Source organism: Ursus americanus, chromosome 17 (genome assembly GCF_024610735.1).
Source record: "Ursus americanus isolate L20-20 chromosome 17, mUrsAme1.1.p, whole genome shotgun sequence".
Taxonomy (NCBI): Eukaryota; Metazoa; Chordata; class Mammalia; order Carnivora; family Ursidae; genus Ursus; species Ursus americanus.
Genome location: NC_142143.1, coordinates 15433020 through 15452145, shown reverse-complemented (window position 1 = coordinate 15452145; position 19126 = coordinate 15433020). Strand labels below are relative to the sequence as shown.

Here is a 19126-nt window from a genome sequence, read left to right as displayed (position 1 = left end):
GTCATCAGTAGCAAAGTGAGGAGAGACTCTGAGGCATCGTGCAGACATCTGAAATCTCCAAACCCTTTGGCCTCAGATTTCGAGGCATTTCAGCAAAGTGCTGTTGGTAGATTTTCTGGGTAATTGCTTCAGTTCACTATTTTACTTTGCAAGTAGAGATGTGGTTTCATTTCTCATTCCCTCCAATTAAGGCAACGGCTCTGGGTCTCGCTCTGGGTTTAATTTGACACTTTTCCATCCAGCTTTTTTATGGTCTTGTCACCATTTTCCAGTTGTGGTAAAACAAACGCGGCACTGTTTTTTCTAAACGGCGCTGTCCATGAAAGACTGTGGTTCCCCAGTTGGAGAAGTGTTCTGTTGCGTATTTCTTTAATCTCGGCATCGGGAAGTTGTCTGCCCTGGCCTGCACTGTGGCTACAGATGGAAATTCTCTTTGAGCCGCGTATGGAAATGCTCTGGTGGCTGCTACCTGGGCAGTGCCATCAGGCACAGCGTTTCGATGGCTTCCAGCCCAGCATAGCTCGTGGTAGCACATGTCACCTCTGGTTCTGGGGAAACCATTCGTGCATAGCTGCTGTCAGTTCAGCGAATGGCTGAAACTTTTTTGCAATCTGTTCATCGCTTCACAATCAAAGAATCCACAATATCACACCCAAATAAACGTACACACATCCACAGAGCAAGCATCCTTTTTCGCTTTATCCCTTCTTCTTCAGTGTGCTGATTCGTAAACTGATGACGTAGATTCCCGAAGCCCTTCATGAGACAGGGAAGGTAATTCACTTGGCAGTATTCTTTGGAATTCATTTGTTTTTACTAAGTTAACAATATGACAAAGGAAGTCGGGACAGTAGAACGGTGAGGGTTCTATGAAAGGGTTGCATTTATTACCAAGAAACGTTCTCCTTGAAATGTATTCCTTTCTTTTTTGAACCACGCGCTATTTTAGGATATGCCGGAAACTCGGGCAAATGGCAGAAATGGTCACAAATCTCTTAGAAAATGCAAGGAGATGTTCACCCAATTTCACTTTTACCGTATTTCCCAACCCAAAGCGGTTTGAAATAGTACCTGTTTCCAAGTCCATTTAGCACACTGTCTGCCGAAGTCCTGCTCCTCGACTCATTGTTGTGTTCTGCAGCTTGGGGTGACGGGCAAGTTGAAAGACTCCGCGGCAGACAAAAGCCCAGCTCCCCCTTTCTGCCTGTATATGTCAAAGACACAGTTGGTGGCTGTGTTTGGGTCATGTGTTCCCTGTATAAAAACAGCTAATTAGGAAAAAGAGCCCTCTGTTCGCCGGCCCCCTCCCCCCCCAGAGCTCTATCTATGTCCTAACTCCCACACGGTCCTCGCCGCGGGGACTGGTGCGGGCTGGCGGCGACGTGAGCGTGGGGAATAGCACGGGGATCCCGGGGGTCTCTACCACCTCTGCCCAGAACGGCGTCTTCAAAGGTAGTTGACTCCTTTCTTCTCCTTAATTCCTTTTCACTCTTTTCTTCCTAACTCCTTCTCACTGAGAGAGCCTATGCTGTGAACTGAAGTAGCCAGACGTTCTTTCCTCGCCGCCAGCCGCAGTTTCTAGTAAAATCCGTCAGCAAAGGTAGGCTGGCAGGCGATGAACTTTGAGAACTAACTCAAAGTTAGGGCTGAGGAAAATAGAGTTTCTACTTGTAACACACACACGCACGCGTATTTTTCATCAACTGCTGTGATTTCCGTGCAGAGGACACCTGGATCCCAAGTCAGAACAGATGCCGTTAACACTTTCACTCTGGGTTTGACCACGTGCCCCCGATTTCACTGTTGGGAACAGCTGGAGGCAACAGTAGTTCCCGGAAGTACTTCGGCATCAAACGTTTAGAAAAGCCACCCCAGCTTTGCCCACCAAGGGGGCAGGATTGCTCATGGCCCAAGTTTCCACCTGCTCATGCACTTGTTTTCTGGCTTGGTGTCATAGCTCACCCTCTCGGGGAGGGCCGAGGAGGCCACGCGGGAGCAGCCGCGTCAGGGAGCCGCTCCCACACCAGGTAGCCGTGACCGAGCCTTCCAGACTGCTTCTCCAGGCGTAGGTGACCAGGCCTGGCTCTCTCACCCAGAACCTGCCAAACGTTTCACACGTCAGCCAGGCCCCCGCCAAGCACTAGGAGGAAGGAAGTGCTTTCCCTGTAACCACCGAGGAGAGGGGCTTGCCCATGGATGCGCCAGACTGTGCTGAGCCCCCTGGGATCTTGTCCACACTAGAGCCCCTGTTCTCGCTGCTGAGCCATCACGGCATCTAGCTTTCTCCAGTTGAATACTACTCATAAAAACAAAGTAACATTTATGGAGAGCCTAGGATGCACCAGGCACAACATTGGGCACGTTCTCATTTAATTCTTGCAACAACCCGTGAGGTTGGCGGTAGAACGTGAAGCAAAGGCAGGATACTGCTGCTCATTATAACGAATACTTGCGAGGCACGTACTGTCATTCAGTCCTCACGTGAACTCTTCGAGACAGATCATAACAGGTGGAAAAGGAGCTTGGAGAATTTCCTTGCCCAGGATCAGTATGGCAAGGGGCAGAGCTCTGTTTCGAAACCACATCTGCCTGCCCACAAGACCCACGCTGCCGCAGTTCCCACAGCTCAGACAGACACCCGGGGCTCAGCGGCAGAGCACCAAAGGCAAGACAGATTTGTTTAATCTTCACTGATGGATTTTTAAAAATCCGTATTGGTAGATTTAAAAAATGTTCGAAGCTATGAGAGAACAACACATGATGAGAAATAATGGATGCCAGAAATGGTACCTTTCAAGTGTTGAGAACAAAGACCTGTCCGCCATTATTCAAGAGTGAAGGCAAAGTAAAGACGTACTCAGTTCTACAAACACTAAGAGAGTGTGGCCCCATCGAACATCACTTCAAAAGCACTTAAAGGATGCATTTCAGCAAGAAGAGAAATAAAGGTCTGGGATATAAGAAATACCCACGTTCTAGTTATTGCTGCTGTGTAACAAAATACCCCAAAGCTTAGTGGCATAAAATAGTGCTTTCATCATGTGCATGGATTCTGTGCGTCAAGAATTGGAACATGGCACAGCAGGGATGGCTTGTCTCTGCTCTACGATGTCTGGAACCTCAGATGGAAACACTCGAGGGCAGTGGTGCATCGACAGCTGGAGGCTGGAATTATCCAGAGGCTTCTTCCCTCCTATGTCTGTGCTTGGGTTTAGATGACTTGAAGACAGGACTGCTGTGATTAGGATGCCTTCTATGGGCACTCCATGCAGCTTGGCGTCCACACGGCATGGTGGCCTCTGAACAGTCACATTTCTCACATGGTGGCTCACTGTTCCAGGGGGGAAGCCACATTGCCTTTTACGACTCAATCCCAGAAGTTGTCACCTCCGCCATACTCTGTTGGTCAAAGCAGTCACAAACCTACCAAGCTTGAAGAGGGTGCATAGACGCCCAATTCTCCAGGGAAGGGATGTCAAACAATTTGAAGGCCCTGTTTAAAGAGGAGAGAAATTCTCAAATTTGTAAGCAAATTTAATTACTGATTATAATTTAAAAAATAATTTTTGCCTGTTTAAAAAAAGTAAAAGTAAGTTCTAGGCTATAACATAACATGAGGTGGTAGGAAGAGACTCTTTAAGGACTGGTTAAAGCATGCTAAGGTTTTTGTCTCAGAATATTAAATAATTTTAGACTTCCTTGAAAAAATATAGTTTGGATTTAATGTACAGGATATATGTGAATAAATTAAGAGATCATCACCGAATCATAATTTACCAATGAAAATGGAAAAATTTGAAAAGAGATGGCAAGATAAAAGAACATAGAAAAAGGATGGTAAACAAACAATATAAAATAGGGTGCTAGATGGGGTGCCTGGGTGGCTCAGTCGTTAAGCGTCTGCCTTCGGCTCAGGGCGTGATCCTGGGGTCAGGCTCCTCCACTGGGAGCCTGCTTCTTCCTCTCTCATTCCACCTGCTTGTGTTCCCTCTCTAGCTGGCTGTCTCTCTCTCTGTCAAATAAATAAATAAAATCTTAAAAATAGGTGCTAGAAATAAGATCAAATAACAGTCGCAGTAGATGTAAAATTCTCTTCCTTCCAAAAACATCTGGCATAAATGTTTTTACAGGCAACTTTTACTAAACTTTTAAGAAACATAAAATCCTTAGTTAATGAAAATGAACATGAAGATTGATGTTTCAGGCAATAAAAACAAAAGGAAAGCTATACAACTCATAAAGCTAATATAACCTCAATTATGAAGCTAATATAACCTCAATTTCAAAATCTCGAAAGAATGGTAGAGGAAAAGAAAATTCTGACCCAACCACATAAATACAGATGAAACCTTCTAAATAAAATACTAGCAGATCAAATTTAGCAGCAAAATTTTCAAAGTCATGATTAATAAGGTTTATGGCAAGAATTCAAGTATGGGGGCGCCTGGGTGGCTCAGTCGTTAAGCGTCTGCCTTTGGCCCAGGGCGTGATCATGGGGTCCTGGGATCAAGTCCCACATCAGGCTCCTCCGCTGGGAGCCTGCTTCTTCCTCTCCCACTCCCCCTGCTTGTGTTCTTTCTCTCTCTGGCTGCCTCTCTCTCTGTCGAATAAATAAAATCTTAAAAAATAAAAAAATAAAAATAAAAAGAATTCAAGTATGATTCAAAGTCAGAAAAATTACTAATTGGCACATACTATTAACAGATTAAATGAGAAAAATCATATGATCATCTCTATAGATGTTGAGGAAAAAAAGGATTTGATACAATTCAGCTCCCAGATACGATTTTTAAAAACTCTTAGCAAACTAGGAGTAGAGGGGAATTTACTTAGTAGGTTTAAAGGGCAACCAAAACTCTGCAGTGAATATCATACTAACTGGTATGAAGACAAGAATGCCTTTTTTTAATTAAGATTTTATTTATTTGAGAGAGAGAGCATGAAGGGGGAAGGGTCAGAGGGAGAAGCAGACTCCCTGCTGAGCAGGGAGCCCAATGCGAGACTCGATCCTGGGACTCCAGGATCATGACTTGAGCCAAAGACAGTCACTTAACCAACTGAGCCACCCAGGCGCCCCGACAAGAATGCCTTTTAACACTGTTTCTAATAAATATTGACTGGAAGTCCTAGCCAATGGAATAAGAAAAGGAAAAGAAATCTAAGAATTGGAAAGGAAATACAAAATTGCCTTTTGTTATAGATGTCATGATGGCTAACAAAAGACTATCTAAAACTAATAGAACAAATAAGAATTCAACCAGATTATTTGATTCAGTTTTTTTAAAAAAATCATTGGTATTCTTAGCACTAACCAGAACCTATTAGAAAATATAATTGAGTGTGTGTATGTTTACCTACATATACTAAGTATATATCATAGTATATATAAATATACACACGTATATGCCATTCAAGATAGCAAAAGAAACTAAAAAATACCTATAAAATCATTCTAACAAAAATTGTTTGAAGATCTTCAAGGAGAATTTTTTAAAATATTATTGAAATATACCTCATTCATATTCAGAAAGACCCAACATCAAGGAGCTCTTTCTATAAATTAATAACAAAGTCAATAGAATTCTAGTCCAATTCTTAATATTTTCCCTTTGATTTTGACCATCAGATGTTAAAATTCATGTGGAAAAGCAAAGGGCCAAGAATAGTAAAGACATTTTGAAGGTGAAGAAGAACAAGATGTAGGGTCTGGCTTACCTGCAATTCACATTTGTTATCGAATAAGACAGTGTGGGTTTGTAACAGGGTTAGATCAGTAGAGTAATGGAAAAGAACAGAGGTGCCCAAGGCAGACGGATACGAAACTTGTCTTCCCCTCATCAGATCCTTGCTCCCTTGTCTATTAAATGAGAGGATGCTATATATGACACAGAAGGCATTAAAAACCTATGTATTAGGCAAATTTCTTTTGGACAAGCATCTTCTACAAAAATAGAAAATAAGACCCCTTGTCTACAACTTCTGAAAGGAAACATCTAAATGGGGGAGGGGGGAAGACTTTAAACTTTCGGAGGAAAATAAGGAATGATATCTTTATGATCTTGAAGTAGTAAATTATTTATTTTAAAAGGCACCAAAAAAAAATAAAGAAAATATTGCAAAAATAACTATACATTTGGATTTCAAACTTGTGTTTATTAAGCACACCATAAACAAAGTTAAAAGCCACTGAAAAGGAGAACATATTTTGCAGTGCATATAACAAACAAACTGAATATATAATAAACCCCTCTAAATAAATTGTTTAAATACCCCAATAGAAATTCACATACCCCAATATTATTCAAATACCCCAACAAAAAAATGAGCAAAGAATATGAATCGGTGATTCACAGAAGGGGAAATTCAAATGGACAATAATCATTTGAAAAGATGTGTACCTTTCTAGTAATTAGAGTAATGCAAATTATAAAGACAATAAGATAATATTTCACACCCTTCAGACTGGCAAATATTTTATTTCAAGGACCATCAGTAGGAATGTAAAAAATCGTGGTGAGCAACTGGACACTATCTTGTAAGACTGAAGATGCAGGCACTCTTGGACCCAGCAGACACAAGAAAACAGGTACAGAAAATATTCATTAGAGTCAGTTTCCAATAGTGGAAACTTACAAACAACCTACACTCCTTCAGCAGGAGAATGGATAGACAAAGTGTGGAATATTCCAACCGTGGCCGTCCAGCTCGAGCTGCACGCATCCATGTGGACAGATCGTCAAAAGCAAGTTGTAGACTGTGAAGTATGAAACTATTTACATCAAGTGCGAAAACAGAAAACAACACCATATGTTATTTATGGATACGTACTTATATGTAGTAAGAGTAGAACAAATAAATACAGAATTCAAGTCAGCAATTAACTCAGGACAAACACCAGGAGGCAGAGAAATACAATTAAGGAAGAGAACACAGAGGCCTCATCTTTATCTTCAATTAAAAAACAAATCGGATTCAAACATAGTAAAATATGAAGACGCTATAAGCCGGGAGTTGAGCACACTGCCATTCATTTTAAAATTGTGTGTACTTTTCTATATATTGAAATTGTTCATAAGAAAAGAGAAATGCTTTGATTCTATGAAATGTGATCAACTATGTTAACACGTAGCGACAGCAACAAAAGTCTCCTTTGTCTGATGCTGACTCTGTGACTTTAGGCAAGTTGTTTAAACCCTCTGAGGCTTCACTTCCCCACGTATTAGTTGAAGATAATAATAACGCCCGCCTCACAGTGTTGCCGGAAAGAGAGCTTAGCACAGTGCACATGGTACACGGTGCTTGCACATTTGATTGCTTGATCTAACAAATCGTCATTGAGCCTCTGCTCTGTGCCTGGCACTGTTGTAGACGCTTGATATGGAGAACAGTGGGGGAAAAACCAGATAAACATCTGCATTTATGGAGCTTATAGTCCAGTGTAGGGAGGCACGTGATGGAGACAAGTTATAAAGTATAGGGAATGGTGATAAGTACTAGGGAGAGAAATAAAGCAGGGGACGTTAGCTGTAACCGTCTCTCTCCCATCTGTCTTTGATGTATCGCTCTTCCTCCCTCCATCCTGCCCCCCTCTCCCTCTCTCTCCCTCTCTGTCTTTCTGGGTCCCCCTTCTTCACTTTGCCCTCTTCTTCTCCTTGCACTGTTCCTGTGGCCTTGACCCCCCGCCTCCAGCACTGAACTATTTGTTGCCCAATTATCTTAATGATTGACTTCTGCTACGCGGGACCCTGTAGCTTCTGAGGAGTCAGGGACTGAGCTTTTAGTTTCTTGCGTGCTCAGAGCACGTGGCACAATAGTAAGCAGGTACAAACTCTTCAAAAGGTGATTGAAAATGACAGACCAGTCGGGTAACTGATCAGAGCCATTAAGGAAGAGAGCTTGACGCTCCAAATCAACACTTGCCCCATGGTACTGGCCTCCAGCCCAGGTCGGATGTTTCTAACTGTGCGGTCTTGGGCAGATTTCCTCACCTCGCCAGATCCTTGTTTCTTCATCTATAAAAGAGAAGGGTGTGTAGATGATTTCCAAGGCATCTGCCTGTGACAAAACTACTAAAGTCATCATCTAGAGTTTTCCATTCTGGTTCGTTGTTCCCCAGCATGGTTCTATCTTTCTCTCCTCACTGACCCATAGCAACATTGCAGCAAATGTTTTTTGATTTTGAAGACCCTTTAAGTATTTGATGCTGTCTTTTGACCCCTCTGGCTAGATGAGCAAAACAATTATATTATGATATGCTATCTTATGGGATCTTAAAACATCAGGAACAAAAGGGACTTTACAGATAACAAGTAGTTTCCATTCATTGAACATCTAGTGTGTCCTTTTCCTCATTATGGTTAGTACTTCCGTAACCAAAACAAGGGGTTGTACTGTCCCCCTTTTAGAGAGCTGTGTTGCACAATGATTGAAGAACAACTCCAGTATTAGACAGTCTTGGGTTCAAGTCCCAGTTCTGCCAGTTATCAGTTGTGTAACACTGGACACTTAGTTTACCTAAGTCTCAGTGTCCTCCTTTGCAAAAGGAGAGTATCACTCATCTCCTATAGTTGTGACGAGGACTAAGTGTGATAATAAAGCTGCACATTTACTCAGGTCCGTACAGATAATGGATCTGCCACAGAGCAAGGGCTCAAGTAATGGGTCAAGAAATTGTTTTTAACATTTACTAGGAGTGACTCAGCCAGGGACTAAGTTACAAAGTGGCAGGGCTGAGCCTCAGCCTGGGCAGATTGATCCAGAGCCCATGCAATTACCCACAACGCTCTACCCCCTCGGTAGTTCATGGGACCCGTTCGGGGGAAGTGGATGGAAAGGTGAGCTTTGGAGCCTGCATCTCACGGTGACTTAGCACAACCTGACCCTTTTCTGAATTTCAAATGGGCACAAGACCCTGGGAATGAAGGAGAATGTTGAGAAAGTATACGATGGGGACCCTGGCCTCGAGTTTTGTGGATACCAGGACTGGAGGTTGTGGCAGGCTCTGAAGAGAGAGAGTATAGGAGTTGGTGTGTGTGACCTGCTGGGCATCCACTGGCCTCAGGGTTAAGCCGTGGATTTTCTTCTATAGCCTTCTATAGAAGGGTGTGTGTGTGTGTGTGTGTGTGTGTGTGTGTGTGTAGAAGCCAGGTACAAATAAGAAGAAAATTGATGAATTCCTCCAAGAAGGTGCCATCTAGTTACCCCAGCTGGCCCCCAACATCTTATTTCTTACAAGTACCGTGCACTAACCAGTTGTAAAACTGGAGCTATTATCCCTGAGACTTGAAAAGGCATAGCTCCCAACTCAAAGGGCCCTTCTGGGGCCTAGTCTTTGATTTTCCCATCTGTGCTGTGAGCAGACCGAACTGGGTGATCTGTAGGGGAACGGGAACAGATTTGGGAGCCAGACCAAGCTGAGGCAAATTCCTACATACTGCTAATGGAGAGACTCCTTTCCCACTCCATAAGGGAGGACTGTACCACCTATCCCAGTCTGTGGTAAGGAGGAGATGTGTGTGAAGTGCTTAGCAGAGCTGAGCACAGAGTAAGCATTCAGTAGACCATGATGATGATGACGACTATGACTAGGATAGTGGTAATAGTCATGGTGGTGATGATGGCATCACAGTATGGGTAATACCAGAGAGTCTTCCAGGTCCTCTAAAAAAGCAAACTAGAGGGAAATGGGAAGAGGAGGTCAGCTGTACATAGGTGGGTGAGAGATTTCGGACATTTCATTGGAAGCAGAATAGCCACATGGAGATGTCCCCTTGGGAGTTGGAAGCATGGGACTGGAGATGAAGGTTTGGCCCCTCTGGCTCTGGCATTCCTGAGGCTTGATTACAGCAGACATTGATCGAGCCCCTTCCACATGTGGATCATTCCACTGGTCATGGTGGCAGCACGACATGCAGGAAAAGAGGGTTTTGAAATAATGTGTTATAATAGGAATACAATTATGGGCTTGGTTGTAGAGATTAGATGAGAAAGTATAAGACTTTGAGCACAGAGACTGGCACTTTGGAAAAATCTTCGGAGAGGATTGTTTACATCCTTTTTAAGGAAACAATCTAAGAATGAAGAGTACTATTCGAGAATACCATATATTTTCAATCTAATACCTTTTCTAAGAACCATGTGTTAAACAGAGGTCTCAGAAACATTTAATGAAATATTTCAGTTGTTGCAAATTTTAATTTTCAGTTCCGCTCTTAGAGTTAGGTCAGGTACTTCAGTATAGGGAACCAGAAGGCAAAATCCCTGCCATGGACATCCTTACAGTCCAATCCGGGAAATAAGACATACTGTGGAAGAGATAAAACTGAAAGACACCATGTTGGTACAAGCTGAACAAAGTGAGTGGTGCTCAGATGAGGATGAGGCCGGTGGGTCTGTGAGGGCTCAGATGGCTCAATGGCATTTGGATAGATGGCTCAATGGGTGCCATTTTTGAAGAGCCAGATTGAGCAAAGTGTCAGTGATGCTTATCTTATGTCAAGCATATGGGCTGAGATGAGGGTACAGCAAAGAAGATCGACTCTGGACCACACGGAGATGATAATGGAGCGGGGAACGGGAGTCTTGAACAGAGCAGTGGAGCCCAGTGTAACATGGGCTGTTGAGCAGATGGAGGGGCATATACGAGCTGCCATGACTTACCTTTCTGTTTGGATTTTCTCTCACCAGGGTCTTTTCACTTAATTCACTTGATGTTTGATGACTACGTGCTCTACCTGTTAGAATCCCTGCACTGTCAGGAGCGGGCCAATGAGCTCCTGCGAGCCATGAAAGGAGAGGGAAGCACTGGTAAGCCAGCATTTCACTGGGAAATGCCCCACGTGGCAATCTGATGCGTATCCTTACTTCCATGCTCTGTGTTTCTTTAGCTCTGCCTTCCAAAGAATCTAGGTGGAGTGGGCAGGCCAAATGGTGTGAAATCAATGATGTCTTTTCTTCTTTAGAGGGGGCACGCGTGTGTATGGAATTGCCCTGCACGCCATGCTGGTGGCGCAAAATCATCAAAAGGCTTGAAGCAGAGGGGTGACATGACACAGATTAGAAAGAATATTTCAATTTTTAAAGTCCTTCGGAGACAACTTGCCTTGATGTTTGGCTCTGAGGACCCACCCTTTCTCTACCCGTAGCAGAAGTCCGAGAAGAGATTGTCTTGACGGAGGCCGCCCCGCCAACCCCTTCACCGGTGCCATCGTTTTCGCCAGCAAAATCTGCCACGTCCGTGGAAGTGCCGCCTCCCTCCTCCCCCGTCAGCAACCCATCCCCTGAGTACACGGGCCTCAGCACCACAGGTAACGAAAAGTCCCCCACGGGCTTCGAGTGCGGAGTTGGTATTTAAAGCAAGAGCTTTCTGGAAAAACGTTCTTCCCATCAACCCCCCAAAACCAATGCCAAGCGTCTGTCTGGATTTACAGATGTCTTGCAGTTACTCGTTTATTCGTATGTGCATATTCTCCATGCTTATCGCCACCCCCCAACTAAGCCACTGAAATGATGAAAATGGTGTAAGACACAAATTAATACACAGCCATTCTTTCTTGAACATGAGAAAGGGAGCTTTCTGTGAGCCAGAAATTGAGAGGCATCTCTGGGAAGTGGGGCAGCCAGGAAGTCAGATGCTAAGACGTGGCAACTACATTGAGGTGGGGGCCATAAGCAAGGTACAGACTGATGCTATGGGTTCCCGAGGAAGCGGAGACTCCCTCTGGTGGGAGGCACCAAGGAAGACCTCACAAAGGACTGGATCTTCATTTTAGCTGGGGAGGGTGGAGCTGAAGGGCATTCAAGACAGAGGGTGGTGTGAACAGGTGCACAGGGGTGGGGACGCATGGGGCCTTCTCAGGGCATGGGAAACTTTGTCTAAAATGTAGGAGGTCTGTGAAGGGATCTTGTGAGGCTGGACATGTAAACTGGAGTCACATCCTGAAGGATCTTGAACGCCACGACACGGTTCAGAAATGGAGAAGAAGAGGTGATACAAGGCTAATACTAACTAGCTGCTAAGGTCAGGTGTAATTGGGGTAATTGTCTCACAATAACACTGCAAGGTTGTGGAGGAGAAGCAAAGGGTGAGAAGCTTGAATCCTTTGCTCTGGGCACCACACTCACTGAGGCATTCAACAGACGTCCTTAAGACATTGCTCGTGAGACTTGTGGAAACGAGATTGTGTAGGTGGACTAGTCAACAAGTGTTAGCTAATGTATGATACCACTGTGCGTGTGTGTGTGCGTGTGCGTGTGTGCACGCCTCCAGAGCAGTTCATGTGGTTGCCGTGGGGATCAGATGAGGTAAGAAAGGCCAAACCACTTTGCTAACAGTGAGGTACGATCCAGATAGAAGGGGTTACTGTGATTAATGCCTAGAAGGTGAGGGCTACGGCCGATGCTACAGGGGCCGGAGGAAACAGCAGTCCCCTCCCTTCCAATCTGAACTCTGGCAGGCAGGAGGGAAGCCTGCAGGAGAGAGGGGACACGCGAGGGCAGCCTTAGAATCTGACAAGGAAGTAACAGGAGAGGAATGAAAGGCAGAGACAACGTTCTGCTAGATGGGCCCTGCGTGGGGCTGGGCTGGCGGAACGACCAGTCCTCGTGGGGTGGAGGGCTCCTAAGACTGTGATAATCCATTCATCCTCTTTCCTTCCAAACCTGCTTAACTATTCTCCCAGTTAGGCAACTCCAAACCTGGGAAGCAGCTTCAAATCTTTCCCTCAGCTCCTGTATTTGTTAGGATAGGCTAAGCTACTGTAGCAAACTGTATTCCAAAATGTATGGAATTAACACAGGAGAAACCAACCTTGTGCTTGCAGACAGTCCTGGCAGGGTGTTCATGTCAGAGAGGAGGCGCTCTTTAATGCAACCATTTGGAAACATCTGCTCTTTCAATATTAGCTTGCACCACACCCCAGGGTAGTTGTTCTCAAAGTGCGGTCCGTGGACCAGCAGTCTCGGCATCCCCTGGAAACGTGTTAGAAATGCTCATTACCAGGTCCGGTCACAGGCCTTCTGAATCAGAAAAACTAGGGGCGAGGCCCAGAGATTTGCTCAACACGCCTCCAGGTGATTCTGATACACGCTAGCTCAAGGCCCACCGCCTTTGGGCTTCCTCAAGTCTGCAACCAGCTGACAGAAATAGAAGGTGGGTGTGGACAGGAAGGCCCACTCTCTCACAGGCCCTGGCCTGAAGGTGGTGCGTGTCCCTTGCACTTACATCCCCCCAGCAAGGACTCAGGCACATGGCCTCATGTAACTGCAGAGAGCGGCTGGGAAATGACAGACCCACTTCTTCCCATCCCACCGCTGCCGTGTGTTCGGGCCCTCCCCACCTCTCGTGGACACCCAGCGGGCTCTCAAGCAGGCGACCTGCCTCCACTCTCGTCCGCCCACTTGCTCGCTGCCCACTGGGCAGGTTTCCCTGAAGCCGTGCGGCCTCAAAGTGTGGGGCAGAGTCCACCGCCTCGCACTCAAGCCTGGGAGCAGACTTGTTCTCCAGATCGCTTCTCACACTGCTCCCCCTCCGGGGCTCTCCTCCTTCCCCCTCTGCCTGATGAAATGCTACTCATCTTCGTTTCCCTCACCCTCCACGTTCGAATTTTCCTCCAGACCCTCACAGCATGCTTGGGCTTAATTCTATCCTAGTTCTACTTAGAATAGAATTGTTTTCAGAATAGATGAGGGACCAAATTGCATGTTTTTAAAGACCAAATAAATAGGGTGAGATTGTCCTATTTAGGATGTTGTCTTTCACCCATCCATTCGTTTACACGTCCATCCATTTATCTATTCATTTATCCAATAATGATTTCTCCAGTGGCTCCTGTGTACTAAACACTTCAGGTCCTTGCCTCCTGGGAGTTTATTATTTAGAGGTTAGGGTCCCGCTAAGCAAGCTGGCAGTCACAAATAATGTGATGAGTGCTAAGTTGGGCTGATCTGGGAGAAGGGAATAGAGGAGCACAAAAGGAGGCCGTGTACCAGGAGGTTCCGGGAAGACCGAATGCGAGAGAAGGTAGTCTGGGCAGAGGGAGTAAGTGTTCATACGAGGACCTGGAGGCAAGAGGGAGCATGTCATTTTCAGAGAACACAGAGTATACACCCTAGGAATCTTCGATTCATTCCTTCCCTCAGGTTTCCTTTCCCTCAGGAACTGGCGCTACTCGGAGAGGGAATGAGCAGTGCTTACGAGCCTATAACGTGCCTGCCCTCTCCTGCCCTCTGCCAGGGGCGGAAACGTGCCAATGATCCCAGCGGTCCTTTGTCAGGGACGGCTAAGGAGCCTGGATTCTTCAGAGTATTGAGCAGTAGGGCGGTCAGTAACTGCCATTGGATGGAGCTTGGACCTCACTTGGGGCGCACAGCTGGAAGGAGCCCTCCTCAGCTGTGGAAATTTACATTTTGGCATCGCTTGTTTGTTTACATGGATGCACCTGGACTCCTGTTTTGTCTCCACTTTGAGGAGGAACACGCCCCCCCCCCCCCGCCTCCCTCCCATTTTCCCTCCGTTGTGGGCTGTTATAATTCCTGCTTAGGAGGCTTGGGGAGAGGAGTCCTAGGGGAAAGAACCCCCTTTTTCACTACAAACGAAATGGGAAGAGAACTTGAGCCCTGTTCACAGCTCTTCAGCCGCTCAGGGGCCTCCCACGGCAGGAGCATGGGGCAGCGATCCCCAGGGTCCCGCCACCGGGACGGTAAGAACGGCTCTCAGCCTCACCCCCGCCCCCCTGCGAGACACGCGTGAGCCAGTGGGTAATAACACCCTTACCGCGAAAATAAACAGGGAAATTATGCAAATCAAACAGTGGTGCATTGTGGAGCAGAAGCGGTTTGGGTGAGAGGCAAGGAGACTAAGGAGAGAAGCGGACGGGAGGGCTGTGAAGGCAGGACGTCTAGAATCTCTTCATAACTCTTGTCCAGCTAGTGAGTCTGCCTGGCTTTCCTCACGGCACTGTGAAGGCCTCAAGGTGTGGCAGGTGTGATAGTCAAAGCCACAGGAATATCATAAATGTGTTCAGAGATTTCTGTGCAATGTGTTCAAGAGTCATAAACGTAGCTTCTTAGAAAAACAAATGTGAAACAGGTTCTCTTCAGATGATCGTAACCTTTGAAGATTTTGGCACATTCCTGCTTTGTTCTCAGACATCTCCACGGGGCATTAAAAATGTCATCCTAGATAAAACTATGTGTAATATTTTTCTCAAGTACCACTTTTGAAATACTCCATTGCTAAATTGGACTGGATCTTGGCATGCATGTGGGTCATGGTCTTGGAGGAGACATAAACATAATTTCCTAACAACATGTATGGTTTTATAGATATTGCATTATAAGCACATGTATCCCTGATATACACCAAGATATTAGGAAATATACTGTGGTAGGTTTCTTAAATTTGGGGATTTGTGCAAATATTTCATTGACCGATATTATGAATTGGAAAACAATTGTGTATCTTATAAAATGCATTTGCCATGCTTCTTTAACTCAACATATGGTCTTCATGCCCAGTTAATTTTTATTTCCGTCTTAAAATTACTGGCTGATTTATATACCATGACTTTCCAAAAATCATCTGAAGTGGTTAACAATTAAAAAAAAAAGCAAAAGCAAATTTTTAAAAAGGAAAAACCAGAAACCAAGAAATAAAGAAGTGGGGAAACTCAAACAAAACAAAACCACCGCTGCTAAAAAGTTTATTAAAATGTTATGTGAAATTTTATGTGACCTAGTTATTTTGCTGGGTCTCTAGCATTCTCTGAATATCATCGCTCAGATGATGTACGTATTACCAAGTTCGACTTAGAGTCAAGGCCAGTCAGATGTCTGCAACTCTTCCACATAACAGTGTCTCACTTTCGATGGACACTTCCCCATTTTTCAGCTGCGAAAAAGAGAACAGTATTATGTCTGCTTGGTGAGCACAAAGAGAAAATTAATTCATTGCACATAATCTTTTGGCATCCTTTGGTACAAGTACTAGTGAATACAAAGTCCTTTATTACAGATAATGAGTTATGACTTACTGGGAAAACAGCCACTCTGCTTATCTATGGCTCTGTCTCGTTCTGCGTCCATACCTACATGTATTTCTAAATATGCTTTCTTAGGACTGTTTTCATTAATTGTTTTTAAAGGCATGGAGGGGGGTGTGGAAGAAAGTGAAAGGAAAGGAATATCGGGCACCTAAAATGGAACCTGAAACTGGCTGATTTCGATTGGGCATGTTCAAGTCTATGGCAAGGCCATGTAAAGTGACTGGGTAAAGGATTCCATTCCAACAGATTTCCACGAGGTAAACTCTAGCCCATTTATCCATTTTCTTCCCTAACTTTGCGAGCTTGCTGCCTCCCTCTTGGCCCAGCAAAGGTCAGAAACCTTCATTTTTGTTAAGGAAAACGGGCTCTTTTCCTCCTCAGGAGCGTGGCAGGTGGTGCCAAACCGACCAGCCCACTTAACATGACATTGGGCTGCAATTCTTTAATGTCATTAAACGCAAACTGTAAAGCTCCCGCTCTGGCCCTGTGAGGCCTCGGAAGGGCTCGAAGACCTGGTTTATGATGTCATTTGAAGTATTCCCTCCTTTAGCAATGACAATAAAAGTTAACTATTAAACTCATGTTTTCACCTTCCCACCATGGGTTCCCTGCACCACAAAACCAGCAAATTAAATCACTGAGATGCTCCGACGCCTAAAGAAATAAAGGCAAATTCCTAATCAATGGCCCTAACTGTAGAACATCTGGCCTGCCCAGCTGCATTTTCTCTTCATCGGTTGAGGATGTAACAAGGATAACTGGCCCCTACTCTTTCCAAATAACAAAAGCTCCGTTATTCGGAGGGCAGCTAAAACGCGTGGGCCATGGTGGACACGGCAGCCCCGCCACGGAGCCCGCGATGACTCACTGACACTTCCTCGGAGTCTCCCTGCCAGTGAATCCCTCCTCCTCCAGCCCCGCTGCTTTCTTTTCTCTAAAGGAATGGAATTAGGAAATAAGCGCTGGGACTGAAAACATATTGTTGAATCTCTTTTGCTCATCCATTCTTCTGTTGACTTCTTCCGTGTCTAATCTGTGCCGAGTCCTGGAGGTACAGAGTGATAAGATCAGGCCGTGTGGCCACCTTCATGATACTTAAATCCTCATGGGTAAGAGAGTAAATACGGAAGTGAACGACCAGGTCAGTAAACCATTCCAAATGGTCATAATGAGAATAAGAGTGTGCTAGGAAATGGTCCGCCGAGGCCCTTCTGAGCAGGTAGCGATTATCCAAGACGCACATTATCAGAAAGTCAGCCACATAAAGTCTGGGAAGAGGAAAAGATCCTTCTAGGTCGTGGGGAACGGCATGGGCACAGGCCTGAGGCAGAGAAGAGCCTGGCGTAGTGAGGACTGACTAACGTGGTCAAATAAGGGGAAAGTGGCAGCAGGGGAAGCTGCAGAGGTGGGCAGGGCCAGATTCTGAAGCAGCATCTCTCTCTGGGAACGGATCCCGGTCAGTTTTGTCAATGAGATTTTGGCCAGGGAGCTACTGATAAGGTCACCCAAACAGATGACGTTTGCAACTTCAGCAAGTATTCTCCTTCAAGCACTATTCCCTGGAGGCCAAATGGCCAGTGGGCTAAATATACATAGGAAATCTTCTTTTCCTGTTCTCAGTCTTGAAGCTTACACGAAATGTTTGCTTAGCAGCAAATGCTGTAAGGGAGAACACCGTTCAAATAGAACTTTCTGTAATGATGGCAGCTTTTTTTTTTTTTCTTTTTAATCTGAGCTGTCCAAAACAGTAGACCCTAAGCACACAGGGCTACTGAGCGCTTGAAAGGTAGCTAGTGCAATTAACGAACTGAATTTTTTAATTGTATTTTGTTTTAATTGAATGTAAAGAGCCATCTGTGGCTCATGGCTACTGTATAGGCAGCTCTAGCATCTAGACGTACTTAAAAGGAGCTTATTTCTCAGGAAGGTACTAACAAAAGGCTTAGCTTAGATCAAAACCTGAACAACATCTGTGGCGGTGCATAGAATCCTAGCGGGGAAAAGGTTCAAATAGTTTAGTTCAAGATCTGAGGGAAAGGTATGGCCAGGTAGCCTGGAAAGTAGCCTGGATTTTCACAAGTCTATACCAGCACCTTACAACTTCTGATCTTTACTGGCCCTCGGCACACAGCATGCGTGAGAGGAGGCAGTGGCTTCGAGAGCCTTGCTACTCAAAGTGTGGTCCACGGACCAAGAGCATTACCAGCACTTAGAAGCCTGTTATAAATGCAAAATTGCTGGCTCAACTCCCAACTTACTGAATCAGAATCTGCATTTTAACAAGATCTCCAGAGATTCAAACGCACATTCAAATGTGAGAAGCCGCTGTTGTGGAAAAGCTTTGGAGTTGGGCAGGATCTGGGTTCGAATTTGAGCAACTCTTGGGCCACAATTTTCTCACCTGAAAAAAGAAGGTAATACCACCTACCTCAAAAGGTTATTGCCAAGATTCAGTGAGTTAGTGTATAAAAAGAAAGTAGCTTGAGGTCTGGTTTATGTCAGATAATTATCCATTCATTCCTTCATTTATTCAATAAGCTATTTCTGGCCGCCTATTATATTCCAAGCACCCTTCCTAGCCTGTGTTTAAAACCCCCTCCAGGAAAAACGACAACAATAACAAAAACTCAGGGAAGAAAAACATCTTGTTGGGGATGGGAAGGAAAGAAAATCTTCCTCTCCTGCAGTTTTAATACTAGAACATGGACAACACTTGTCTTCATAGGACTCTTAGATCTTTCGGGATCTTTATGGAATTCTCAAAGCTCAGGGAGCTTTCTCCACGATCCTTAGACTTATAAGTAAGGGTGGGCTTACAAGGAGGGGAGAATAAGAGAAAGATGTGGGAATTAGGCACATAGGGAAAGTCTGTTATTGTCTTAACCAATAAATAAAAAGCATTAAAGCGGTCTTAAAAATTAAGCACAAACTGTTAACTGCACACATTTTCTTTTATTAGTTTCCTTAAAAAAGAAGCAGCAGCAATTCTCACTGGAGGTCCCACTGATAGGGAGGGAATGTAAGGGGTGTTCTTTTCTGGTCTCCAGGCAAAAAGGGTTTCTCACCCAAGCCAGTAGGCGTTA

At 44.9% G+C, this 19126-nt stretch overlaps 1 protein-coding gene across 3 annotated transcripts in view; it reads left to right on the top strand.

Annotated features, from left to right (window-relative positions):
• Nucleotides 1-19126, top strand: part of RFX4 (regulatory factor X4) — a 136044-nt gene that overhangs the window by 101654 nt on the left and 15264 nt on the right. For 2 of the 3 annotated variants that reach the window (XM_045779781.2, XM_045779782.2), the window contains 2 exons: nucleotides 10687-10806; nucleotides 11145-11306. In XM_045779781.2, coding sequence (XP_045635737.1) covers nucleotides 10687-10806; nucleotides 11145-11306 — 282 coding nt within the window. Of the gene's footprint in view, nucleotides 1-10686; nucleotides 10807-11120; nucleotides 11307-19126 lie in introns of all 3 variants that reach the window. The other variant, XM_087868784.1, reaches the window with a different exon arrangement.